This window comes from Sinocyclocheilus rhinocerous, unplaced genomic scaffold, assembly GCF_001515625.1.
Source record: "Sinocyclocheilus rhinocerous isolate Xijiao unplaced genomic scaffold, SAMN03320098_v1.1 scaffold146, whole genome shotgun sequence".
Lineage (NCBI taxonomy): Eukaryota > Metazoa > Chordata > Actinopteri > Cypriniformes > Cyprinidae > Sinocyclocheilus > Sinocyclocheilus rhinocerous.
The window spans coordinates 183386-195372 of NW_015649783.1; the positions used below are offsets into that span (position 1 = coordinate 183386).

Below are 11987 nucleotides of genomic sequence, written 5' to 3' on the forward strand. Positions count from 1 at the left end.
AGATAGACCCGGTCACCCTCAACCTCATCTTCCTGATCGCCAGCTATGTCATCCTCCTCCTCGTCTTCCTCATCTCCTGCATCCTCTATGACTGCCAGGGCAAGGACCCCACCAAGGAGTACGCACCCGACCCCGTGCCCAACATCAACGCCGCTCCCATCCGGCTGGTGGTCATGCAGAGTTCGCCCGCCAACGCCAGGTGGGACCAGAACAAGATGGTGACCACTTACGAACCTCCGGGCGCCGAGAAAAAGAGTACTTTGGTCTGACAGGCTGGAAGAAGGACTGATAACAGCTGCACAAAGGCACACATTATCTTTTCTATCTACTGTACATACTCAAAGTACTGCATGTCTAATTTTATAACTTGTGTACAACGTCTTTTTAAAATAACTCATAACTTCTGTGCGAGATTGAATCATGTCGGGATTGGATTATCTGAAGAAATGGTGAGTAAATACATCTCTTTCATATCTCTTGTTTCTTCTGTAGCATTGAAATTCAGTGGAGAATGAATAGAGGTTTGTGCTGGTTCTCTGGGAAAACAATCTCTATAAGGTTCTAAAATGGATTCTAAGATTGTCCATTCTAAAAATGGATAATTTGTCAAACTGTGTTCAGATTTAGGTCTACAGAAAGTCTGCGATTAAAACTGAACTGATTCTTCCAGGATTTAATGATTTGAACATTAAATTCGTGAACTGTAAAAAAAAAAAAGGCAGCTGTGGTTACCAGTACTTTACCGTTAAAAATACTGTAGCAGCACTTTAGGTTTTACGGGGATTGTACTTAAATTTGTGGTAAATAAGTTTCATGTAGGGAATTCCAGGGAGTTTATAAGATGATGTTCCCTTTCAGTCGGTCACTCTCGACGTCACGTCGGATGACCGACGAATTGGGATCTCGCTTAGAGAGACCAATCCACTTCGAGTGTAAACTAAACGAGCCAATGCACATTGGCATGCGATTATTGCATCCAGCTGCTGCTGATCACAGCGTGAGTATAAGTAGGCAGCAGATGCAGCGCATATTCAGGTTTTCGCTGAGGAGCCGAGCCGGTGACCCGGCCGCTCAGCGGTGGTACAGGAGCTGTGGCGACGGGACGTGACGTCTCCGTTCCCTCCTTCAGGGAACGAGGGTTACATACGTAACCGAGACGTTCCCTTTCAGTCGGTCACTCTCGACGTCACGTCGGATGACCGACGAATTGGGATCTCGCTTAGAGAGACCAATCCACTTCGAGTGTAAACTAAACGAGCCAATGCACATTGGCATGCGATTATTGCATCCAGCTGCTGCTGATCACAGCGTGAGTATAAGTAGGCAGCAGATGCAGCGCATATTCAGGTTTTCGCTGAGGAGCCGAGCCGGTGACCCGGCCGCTCAGCGGTGGTACAGGAGCTGTGGCGACGGGACGTGACGTCTCCGTTCCCTCCTTCAGGGAACGAGGGTTACATACGTAACCGAGACGTTCCCTTTCAGTCGGTCACTCTCGACGTCACGTCGGATGACCGACGAATTGGGATCTCGCTTAGAGAGACCAATCCACTTCGAGTGTAAACTAAACGAGCCAATGCACATTGGCATGCGATTATTGCATCCAGCTGCTGCTGATCACAGCGTGAGTATAAGTAGGCAGCAGATGCAGCGCATATTCAGGTTTTCGCTGAGGAGCCGAGCCGGTGACCCGGCCGCTCAGCGGTGGTACAGGAGCTGTGGCGACGGGACGTGACGTCTCCGTTCCCTCCTTCAGGGAACGAGGGTTACATACGTAACCGAGACGTTCCCTTTCAGTCGGTCACTCTCGACGTCACGTCGGATGACCGACGAATTGGGATCTCGCTTAGAGAGACCAATCCACTTCGAGTGTAAACTAAACGAGCCAATGCACATTGGCATGCGATTATTGCATCCAGCTGCTGCTGATCACAGCGTGAGTATAAGTAGGCAGCAGATGCAGCGCATATTCAGGTTTTCGCTGAGGAGCCGAGCCGGTGACCCGGCCGCTCAGCGGTGGTACAGGAGCTGTGGCGACGGGACGTGACGTCTCCGTTCCCTCCTTCAGGGAACGAGGGTTACATACGTAACCGAGACGTTCCCTTTCAGTCGGTCACTCTCGACGTCACGTCGGATGACCGACGAATTGGGATCTCGCTTAGAGAGACCAATCCACTTCGAGTGTAAACTAAACGAGCCAATGCACATTGGCATGCGATTATTGCATCCAGCTGCTGCTGATCACAGCGTGAGTATAAGTAGGCAGCAGATGCAGCGCATATTCAGGTTTTCGCTGAGGAGCCGAGCCGGTGACCCGGCCGCTCAGCGGTGGTACAGGAGCTGTGGCGACGGGACGTGACGTCTCCGTTCCCTCCTTCAGGGAACGAGGGTTACATACGTAACCGAGACGTTCCCTTTCAGTCGGTCACTCTCGACGTCACGTCGGATGACCGACGAATTGGGATCTCGCTTAGAGAGACCAATCCACTTCGAGTGTAAACTAAACGAGCCAATGCACATTGGCATGCGATTATTGCATCCAGCTGCTGCTGATCACAGCGTGAGTATAAGTAGGCAGCAGATGCAGCGCATATTCAGGTTTTCGCTGAGGAGCCGAGCCGGTGACCCGGCCGCTCAGCGGTGGTACAGGAGCTGTGGCGACGGGACGTGACGTCTCCGTTCCCTCCTTCAGGGAACGAGGGTTACATACGTAACCGAGACGTTCCCTTTCAGTCGGTCACTCTCGACGTCACGTCGGATGACCGACGAATTGGGATCTCGCTTAGAGAGACCAATCCACTTCGAGTGTAAACTAAACGAGCCAATGCACATTGGCATGCGATTATTGCATCCAGCTGCTGCTGATCACAGCGTGAGTATAAGTAGGCAGCAGATGCAGCGCATATTCAGGTTTTCGCTGAGGAGCCGAGCCGGTGACCCGGCCGCTCAGCGGTGGTACAGGAGCTGTGGCGACGGGACGTGACGTCTCCGTTCCCTCCTTCAGGGAACGAGGGTTACATACGTAACCGAGACGTTCCCTTTCAGTCGGTCACTCTCGACGTCACGTCGGATGACCGACGAATTGGGATCTCGCTTAGAGAGACCAATCCACTTCGAGTGTAAACTAAACGAGCCAATGCACATTGGCATGCGATTATTGCATCCAGCTGCTGCTGATCACAGCGTGAGTATAAGTAGGCAGCAGATGCAGCGCATATTCAGGTTTTCGCTGAGGAGCCGAGCCGGTGACCCGGCCGCTCAGCGGTGGTACAGGAGCTGTGGCGACGGGACGTGACGTCTCCGTTCCCTCCTTCAGGGAACGAGGGTTACATACGTAACCGAGACGTTCCCTTTCAGTCGGTCACTCTCGACGTCACGTCGGATGACCGACGAATTGGGATCTCGCTTAGAGAGACCAATCCACTTCGAGTGTAAACTAAACGAGCCAATGCACATTGGCATGCGATTATTGCATCCAGCTGCTGCTGATCACAGCGTGAGTATAAGTAGGCAGCAGATGCAGCGCATATTCAGGTTTTCGCTGAGGAGCCGAGCCGGTGACCCGGCCGCTCAGCGGTGGTACAGGAGCTGTGGCGACGGGACGTGACGTCTCCGTTCCCTCCTTCAGGGAACGAGGGTTACATACGTAACCGAGACGTTCCCTTTCAGTCGGTCACTCTCGACGTCACGTCGGATGACCGACGAATTGGGATCTCGCTTAGAGAGACCAATCCACTTCGAGTGTAAACTAAACGAGCCAATGCACATTGGCATGCGATTATTGCATCCAGCTGCTGCTGATCACAGCGTGAGTATAAGTAGGCAGCAGATGCAGCGCATATTCAGGTTTTCGCTGAGGAGCCGAGCCGGTGACCCGGCCGCTCAGCGGTGGTACAGGAGCTGTGGCGACGGGACGTGACGTCTCCGTTCCCTCCTTCAGGGAACGAGGGTTACATACGTAACCGAGACGTTCCCTTTCAGTCGGTCACTCTCGACGTCACGTCGGATGACCGACGAATTGGGATCTCGCTTAGAGAGACCAATCCACTTCGAGTGTAAACTAAACGAGCCAATGCACATTGGCATGCGATTATTGCATCCAGCTGCTGCTGATCACAGCGTGAGTATAAGTAGGCAGCAGATGCAGCGCATATTCAGGTTTTCGCTGAGGAGCCGAGCCGGTGACCCGGCCGCTCAGCGGTGGTACAGGAGCTGTGGCGACGGGACGTGACGTCTCCGTTCCCTCCTTCAGGGAACGAGGGTTACATACGTAACCGAGACGTTCCCTTTCAGTCGGTCACTCTCGACGTCACGTCGGATGACCGACGAATTGGGATCTCGCTTAGAGAGACCAATCCACTTCGAGTGTAAACTAAACGAGCCAATGCACATTGGCATGCGATTATTGCATCCAGCTGCTGCTGATCACAGCGTGAGTATAAGTAGGCAGCAGATGCAGCGCATATTCAGGTTTTCGCTGAGGAGCCGAGCCGGTGACCCGGCCGCTCAGCGGTGGTACAGGAGCTGTGGCGACGGGACGTGACGTCTCCGTTCCCTCCTTCAGGGAACGAGGGTTACATACGTAACCGAGACGTTCCCTTTCAGTCGGTCACTCTCGACGTCACGTCGGATGACCGACGAATTGGGATCTCGCTTAGAGAGACCAATCCACTTCGAGTGTAAACTAAACGAGCCAATGCACATTGGCATGCGATTATTGCATCCAGCTGCTGCTGATCACAGCGTGAGTATAAGTAGGCAGCAGATGCAGCGCATATTCAGGTTTTCGCTGAGGAGCCGAGCCGGTGACCCGGCCGCTCAGCGGTGGTACAGGAGCTGTGGCGACGGGACGTGACGTCTCCGTTCCCTCCTTCAGGGAACGAGGGTTACATACGTAACCGAGACGGTTCGCATTTACTTCCAAAGTCTGTACATTTAACAGTATTTTACTGTAAAGCTACTTAAAATGTCCCCTCCTCTAACAGGGATGTTCTCACAATTTTCATTAACATTAACATTATTTGAAATTATAATATAGAAGTTATATAAATGTTAGGACAAAACATTCTTAAAGTAATGTGCATGGAATGTTCTTATTTAAATGCAGACTCAAAACTCATCTGTTTAGCTGTGCATTTATTGAATGAGCACTGTGCGATGTCCGAACTGATTGCACTACATTTTATGTATAATCGTTTTCTTAAATTCATTTTAAACCTCTTAAATCAATTTTTTTGATCATTTTCAAAGTTTTTAAATTCCTTGTTTTATTGTTGAGATTATTTTTTTCTTTTCTTTTATGTAAAGCACTTTGAATTACCATTGTGTATGAAATGTGCTATACAAATAAACTTGCCTTGCCTTGCCTTATAAATGTATTGAATTTACAGTAAAAACCGGCAGCTGTGCTTTCCAGAATTTTACTGTTAAAAATAATGTAGCAACATCTTAGGTTTTACATTTGGTTTTAATGCATTTAAATTTACGGTAAATAAGTCTCATGCAGGGCATTTTTGTAACATTTTAATTACATTCTAATCACAATGAGGAAACTTGAAATGTTAATGTTTTTAGAATATTAAAAAAAAAAATTCAAATAACGTTATATTTTGGGTGAAAATATAATTAGTAGAAAGTTGTAAAAAAAACTTTTTCATAACCTTTAAATAACATTCTAATTACAATAATAAAACCGGACATTTTAACATTAGAATAGCCTATTAAAAAATAAAAGTTCAAATAACGTTACAGTGAAAATAAAGTTAGTAGAACACTGTAAAAACGTTTTTTGTGACATTTAAATAACATTCTAATTACTAGAAGAAAACAGGACATTTTAACATTCTTTGAATATAAAAAAAAAATTTCAAATAACGTTATATTTTGTGTGGAAAATGAAATATTTTTGTAACATTTAAATAACATTATAATCATGACAAGAAACCTGGACATTTGAGCATTTTATCAACACCTTAAAATAATGTTCCCACAACATTTTTATACCCTAAATTAGTTACCTGGTCCATTAGTAAGGGAACTTGCCATTAGCCAATTATCAGGTGTTTACCATAGCATTTTTAAAAATCTTTTACTTTAATATTTCAAACATTTTTGGCTAACTATTGACTGTTGTTGGAGAAACATCTGAGACAGAGCTGATGCTTAGATGTGACGTAACAGACAATGTCTTTAAGTCTCCTGAGCTATAAAAGAGCAAATTCTGAGCAATTCTTCTGAGTCTTTTTCTGGACCTGTTAGATCCATTTATCAGTGAAATGGAGGTCAGACGTTTCCGCGAAGTGTCCGCAGTGCCGGTGATTGGTTTATAAACAGTTGTCCAAGACAACATACCGCATCTATTCTGAGTTGACGTGTCACACACATTGATCTCATTGGCTTGTGGATTAGATTATCCATCAGCAAAACCATGGCTGAAGTTGTTTGGAGGATTTGTTCAATGTTTTTGTTTGGGTGTGTCTGCAGTATCTTGAGGGTTTAAATTGCTGTTTTGTCACAGAGGTCTTCACCCCATTAGCTGCTGAGATTTACGTCATGCTACTTCGTACTTACTAGTTATTTTTATACTTCAGCTTCTCAGAGCGAGAAGCTTTTGAACAAATACAGGACATTTACATTATATATTTATACCTTCCCCGGAATGATTCTGAAAGATGATTTTAAGAGCTGCAACTAATTTTGACAACAGTTTCATCTGATTGTTTGTTTGATTAATCAGTTAGTGGAATAAAGAAACCACATTTTACGTTGTTAATGAAAATCAATTGATTCTATCTTGTCCTATAAGCAAATTGAAGGCTATAAAATGAGTAAAAATATAAACATATGCTACATATTAAATGCAAAATATATAATAACCAATAAACCTAATAAAAATAATAAAATATTTAAATACTAAAAGTAATAATATATGAAAAAATATAATAGAATTCTATCAAAATAAATATTTCAGCATAGACCCAACTAATAAATTGTTGTTTTTTTAATTGATCAGTTGCCTAATAAATTTTTTTTTCAGTAGTAAAAATACAGTTAAAAAGTTCAATGGGTCAGTAAGATATTTTTTTTAAAGAAATTGATATTGATATGTAAAAATGTATTACAGTTTTCACAAAAATATGAAGCAGCACACCTGTTTTTTTTAACATTGATAATAATCAGAAATGTTTCTTGAGCAGCAAATAAGCATATTAGAATGATTTCTGAAGGGTCATGTGACACTGAAGACTGGAGTAATGATGCTGAAAATCCAGCTTTGATCACAGGAATAAATTACATTTTAAAAAATAGCCACATAGAAAACAGTTATTGTAAATTGTAATAATATTTCACAATATTACTGTTTTTCCTGTAATTTTCATCAAATAAATGAAGCCTTGGTGAGCAAAAGAAACTTCTTTCAAAAACGTTTAAAAAAATCTTACTGATCCCAAACCTTTGAACAGTAGTGTATTTACTGTTATGGAAACTGTATTTGCCATAGTACATTTTTTTGCATACATGACTTTCTTCCAAAGAATAATGCATAATTTATCCAAATAGAGCATCATAAAAATGTTTGCCAGCTCACAGCGCTGGTGATTAGATAGGATAATTTAACACAATCATGTCAGTGGAAGTTTATCGTTGTCGAACCATCATTAACACACACACACACACACTCCATCTGTTTCAAAGGTTGAGTGACTCGTAGCACAGAGTAAATATTTAACGTAAAGATAACAGAAGATAGCGCTGTGTCACACTAACACACGTACGAAGAGCACTTACCCATTAAAATCTGGACACATACTTTCAGTTTCATTTCCATTATGATAATTACTCATCAAGCCATTTAATGGGGTCTTTAATGAAGATCCTACTGAAATACAAAGAAACATTTAGCATTAGCTCTGTTAGCGTTTTACTTGGTGTTAATGCAAGAGAACAACATAACTGACATCTTCACTGGGATAAACGCATCCGGGACAAATTTCCATAACAGAAACAGGGCCAGGGGAGCACGTTTGATCCGGGCCGATCCTGTCAGGGCTGTCAGGAGACAGACAGAGAGGATTCTGGGAGGTCAGCGCTGTGTTTGGGGCTCCGGTTCTGGCAGCGTGTTTGTCCCTGCTCTCTGGGGTATTATTTCAGCTTTCTCCTCTCAGGTGGCCCCTTTTGTTATGTCAAGTCAAGTCAAGTTTATTTGTACAGCGCTTTTCACGATACAAATCATTGCAAAGCAACTTTACAGCAAATTAAGTTTCTACAATATTTAGTGGTAGCTTATCAGTGGTGACTGTCAGTTACAAATCTCTTATGTCACCTCGGTTCCTACTCTTACAGTCCATGAAAGAGTAATGAGAGATGCTTCCCTCTGGGAACATCTGGGTGTATTTTAATTTTCAAGTCCCTCCAGACCTTTACCTCGAGACAAAGTGAAAAATATTGTTCGTTTGGTGACCTGGTTCTATGGATGGTCTTTTTATAATAAGAACATTAGGCTAGGCTAGGTTAGCATTTCAGTTGATCTAATAGATTTTAACTGGAATATATTACCAGAGGTGTAAAGAGAACCTAAAAACCATACTTAAGTAAAAGTACAGATACCTTACAGTGAAAATTTCTCCATTACATGTTACAAGTCACCAATTCCAAAACAACTTGAGTAAATGTCTTAGAGTATCTGATTTTAACTACTTAAATATCAGAATCAGAATGAGCTTTCTTGCCAGGTATGTTTTCACATACGAGGAATTTGTTTTCGTGACAGAAGCTTCCACGGTGTAACAGAATGACAGTGACAGAACAAAAAACACAGATAATAAAAAATAAAAAATAAATAAAAAATAGAACAAGTAAATAAGGAATAAAAATATACAAATCGACAGTTGTATGTACAGGTATTTAACAATAGACAGTTGTATGTACAGGTATATCATGTGCAAATTGAAATGTAGACTGAGTATGTGTGTTAGATAAATAAGTGTATGAGTGAATAAATAGTGTGTGTTCCACAGTTATTGTTAAGTGTTCATGAGATGGATTGCCTGAGGGAAGAAACTGTTCCTGTGTCTGGTCGTTCTGGTGCTCAGAGCTCTGTAGCGTCGACCAGATGACAACAGTTCAAAGAGTGAGTGTGCTGGATGTGAGGGGATTTTGCCAGCCCTTTTGCTCGCTCTGGATGAGTACAGTTCTTGGAGAGAAGGGAGGGTTGTACCAATGATTCGCTCAGCAGTCCGGACTACCCTCTGTAGTCTTCTGAGGTCAGATTTGGTAGCTGAGGTGAACCAGACAGTTATTGAAGTGCAGAGGATGGATTCAATGATGGCGGAGTAGAACTGTTTTAGCAGCTCCTGTGGCAGGTTGAACTTCCTCAGCTGGCGAAGGAAGTACAACCTCTGCTGGGCCTTTTTCACAATGGAGGCAATGTGAGTGTCCCACTTCAGGTCCTGAGAGATAGTGGTGCCCAGGAACCTGAATGACTCCACTGCAGTCACAGTGCTGTCCATGATGGTGAGTGGAGGGAGAGCAGGGGGGTTCCTCCTGAAGCCCACTATCATCTCCACAGTGTTGAGCTCCAGGTTGTTGAGACTGCACCAGACAGCCAGCTCTTTAACCTCCTGACTGTATTATTACTTCGTTACATTACACCACTGACTATCCCTTTAATATTTGCAAAAAAAAAAAAAAAACTTTTTAAAGCATATAAAAAACTCGGAGAACATATAAATAACATTTTCATGGGAACATTAGCAAAACATGGAACAATTTTTGGTAGCTGAGTATGTTAATGTTTTCAGATTGAACAGAAGATTTGACTGTAGAGAAATACGTCATGAAAGATTACAAGAAGGAAGAGAAGGATCAGCTTTCCTGTTAGTGTCTTAGTGTAATTCCCCCTGTTTATTTAGCCGTCTCAACTTCCTCTTGCTGCACTGGACTCTTTCTAGCATCAAGAGTTTGCTGGTTTCCGAGAGCTGGGCTGTGTTAGTTTTGACTACCACACAGAGGGTGCAAATCATTGCAATTTCTATGAATGCACGTGGCTTCTAAGGGCCTCTGTCACTGTTTCTTTGTGTGCGTTACAGAAGAGGTTAAGCTGAAGAAGTAGGGCTGCCGTGGATATATCTGGATATGGTTATCTTGCAGAGACTAAAGCACACATTGTCCAACCGCTCTAAAAGTGGTTGGGTTGGTGCCTTTAAAACTCATATTGCACTCTATCTTGTCCTGCAAATAAAAATCACAGGTCTTGTGGTGGTTTTTCAGGACTTATTTATATTTTTGCTGCAATGTTGTTGCAGTATTTTTTGTTTTATTGTTTGATGCATGTGGTTGCACTTCTCAGTTCTATTTCTGGTGCATTGTGGGATGTAACAGCTACACAGGAAATAACCATTCAGAGGAAGTGATTAAACGCAGACGTATGGCTACTGTCCGAATGGTGTAAAGGTCATTCTAAAAACATTTTGCTAACATTCAGAAGTAACATTTTCATAAGTTAATGGGAATGTTAGCAAAATGTTCAAAAATTTATACTTTTTAAAATATTTTTAAAATGTTCTTCTTGGTTATGCAAATATTAAGAAGCATTCCATTTTGTGAAGGTGTGAACATTATGGTAACGTTACTTTTGAAGAACATAAAAAAAAAAAAAAATTAAAAGAACGTCCAACTAAAATGTTAAATAAAAAAGTTCCATGTCAATAATGTTTTTGTGCTTAGGTTTTGAGAACATTAATTAAAGACCAGATAACTTTGAATGGATGTTCTATTAATGCTACTCGAGGAATCTTTGTTCATAACTTTAAGAGAACCTTTCCAGAACATGAGCCAAACTTCTGAGAACATTCCCTAGCTGGGTATATACCTCAATACCACAGGCTAATGTTCTGGTAGGGTTCTCTCAATGTTACAAACATTCTTTTAGTAACATTGATAGATCGTTCATTCAAAGTTAACTGGTCTTTAATAATATTTTCAAAATGTTAGCATAGAAATATTGTTTCTTGAATGTTTTCTCTGAAACAGTTTAGTTGGACATTAGTCTAACGTTTTTTAAACGTTACCACACTGTAAAAAAAAATTCCGGTAAAAATTTTTAACATAAAAAATACGGTAGCAACGTTTTAGGTTTTACGGTTTTAACTTAAATTTACAGTTAAATACCGTAATTTCATTAGCTGATATAATGTTAATATACCAACCTATTGAAGTACTGAAATCTGTTTTGTACCTTTGTATTATGCAGGTGGTGATGAGAAAGTCACACAATGAACCAAAGCCTATCACAAGCAGCTTTTAAATAATAAAATATATAGAAGGTGCACAGTGTCATTCACACAAACGCTAAACACCATCATGGTAACACACATGAAACTGAAATAATGCAATAAACATTCATTTAACAACATTAGGTGTAACACACAACCCTAATATACAAAACTGATAAGAAAAAACTAAAAAGAAACATAAGTTATTTCAACAAAAAAACATCAAATTTGAAATGTAACGCAGGGAATTCTGGGAATGTCAATTTACGGTTATTCACTGTAAATTATACAGTATTTTTCACTTCCAAAAACGGTATACTACCATAAAATTAATGTCCAATACATGTAATGTACAGTTTTTCACCGTATATAGTAGGGGAATTTACCGTTAACCATTTAACAGGATTTTACTGTAGCATTTTTACAGTCTTTTACCATTAAATTCACTTTTTTGCAGTGTACATTTTATTTCAGTTAACGTTTATTTTATTTTACTTTACGATTTTTTTTATGGTTTTGTGTTAGTTTCAATTAACTATAATAACTCATAAGCATTCAATTAATTTAGTATTTAAGTTTACAAATTTTATTTTTATATATCAAACAAATATATACAGGTGCATCTCAATAAATTAGAATGTCGTGGAAAAGTTCATTTATTTCAGTAATTCAACTCAAATTGTGAAACTCGTGTATTAAATAAATTCAATGCACACA

The 11987-nt window shown here is 41.5% G+C and overlaps 1 protein-coding gene across 1 annotated transcript in view; it reads left to right on the forward strand.

The window, feature by feature from the left end:
- The first annotated feature begins 372 nt into the window (after positions 1-372).
- The window catches only part of LOC107710982 (monocyte to macrophage differentiation factor-like), a 27231-nt gene continuing 15616 nt past the window's right edge, over positions 373-11987 (forward strand). Inside the window, exon 1 of the mRNA XM_016515881.1 lies at positions 373-449. Within this exon, the coding sequence (XP_016371367.1) occupies positions 421-449 (29 nt within the window). The 5' untranslated portion in view covers positions 373-420. The remainder of the gene's footprint in view (positions 450-11987) is intronic.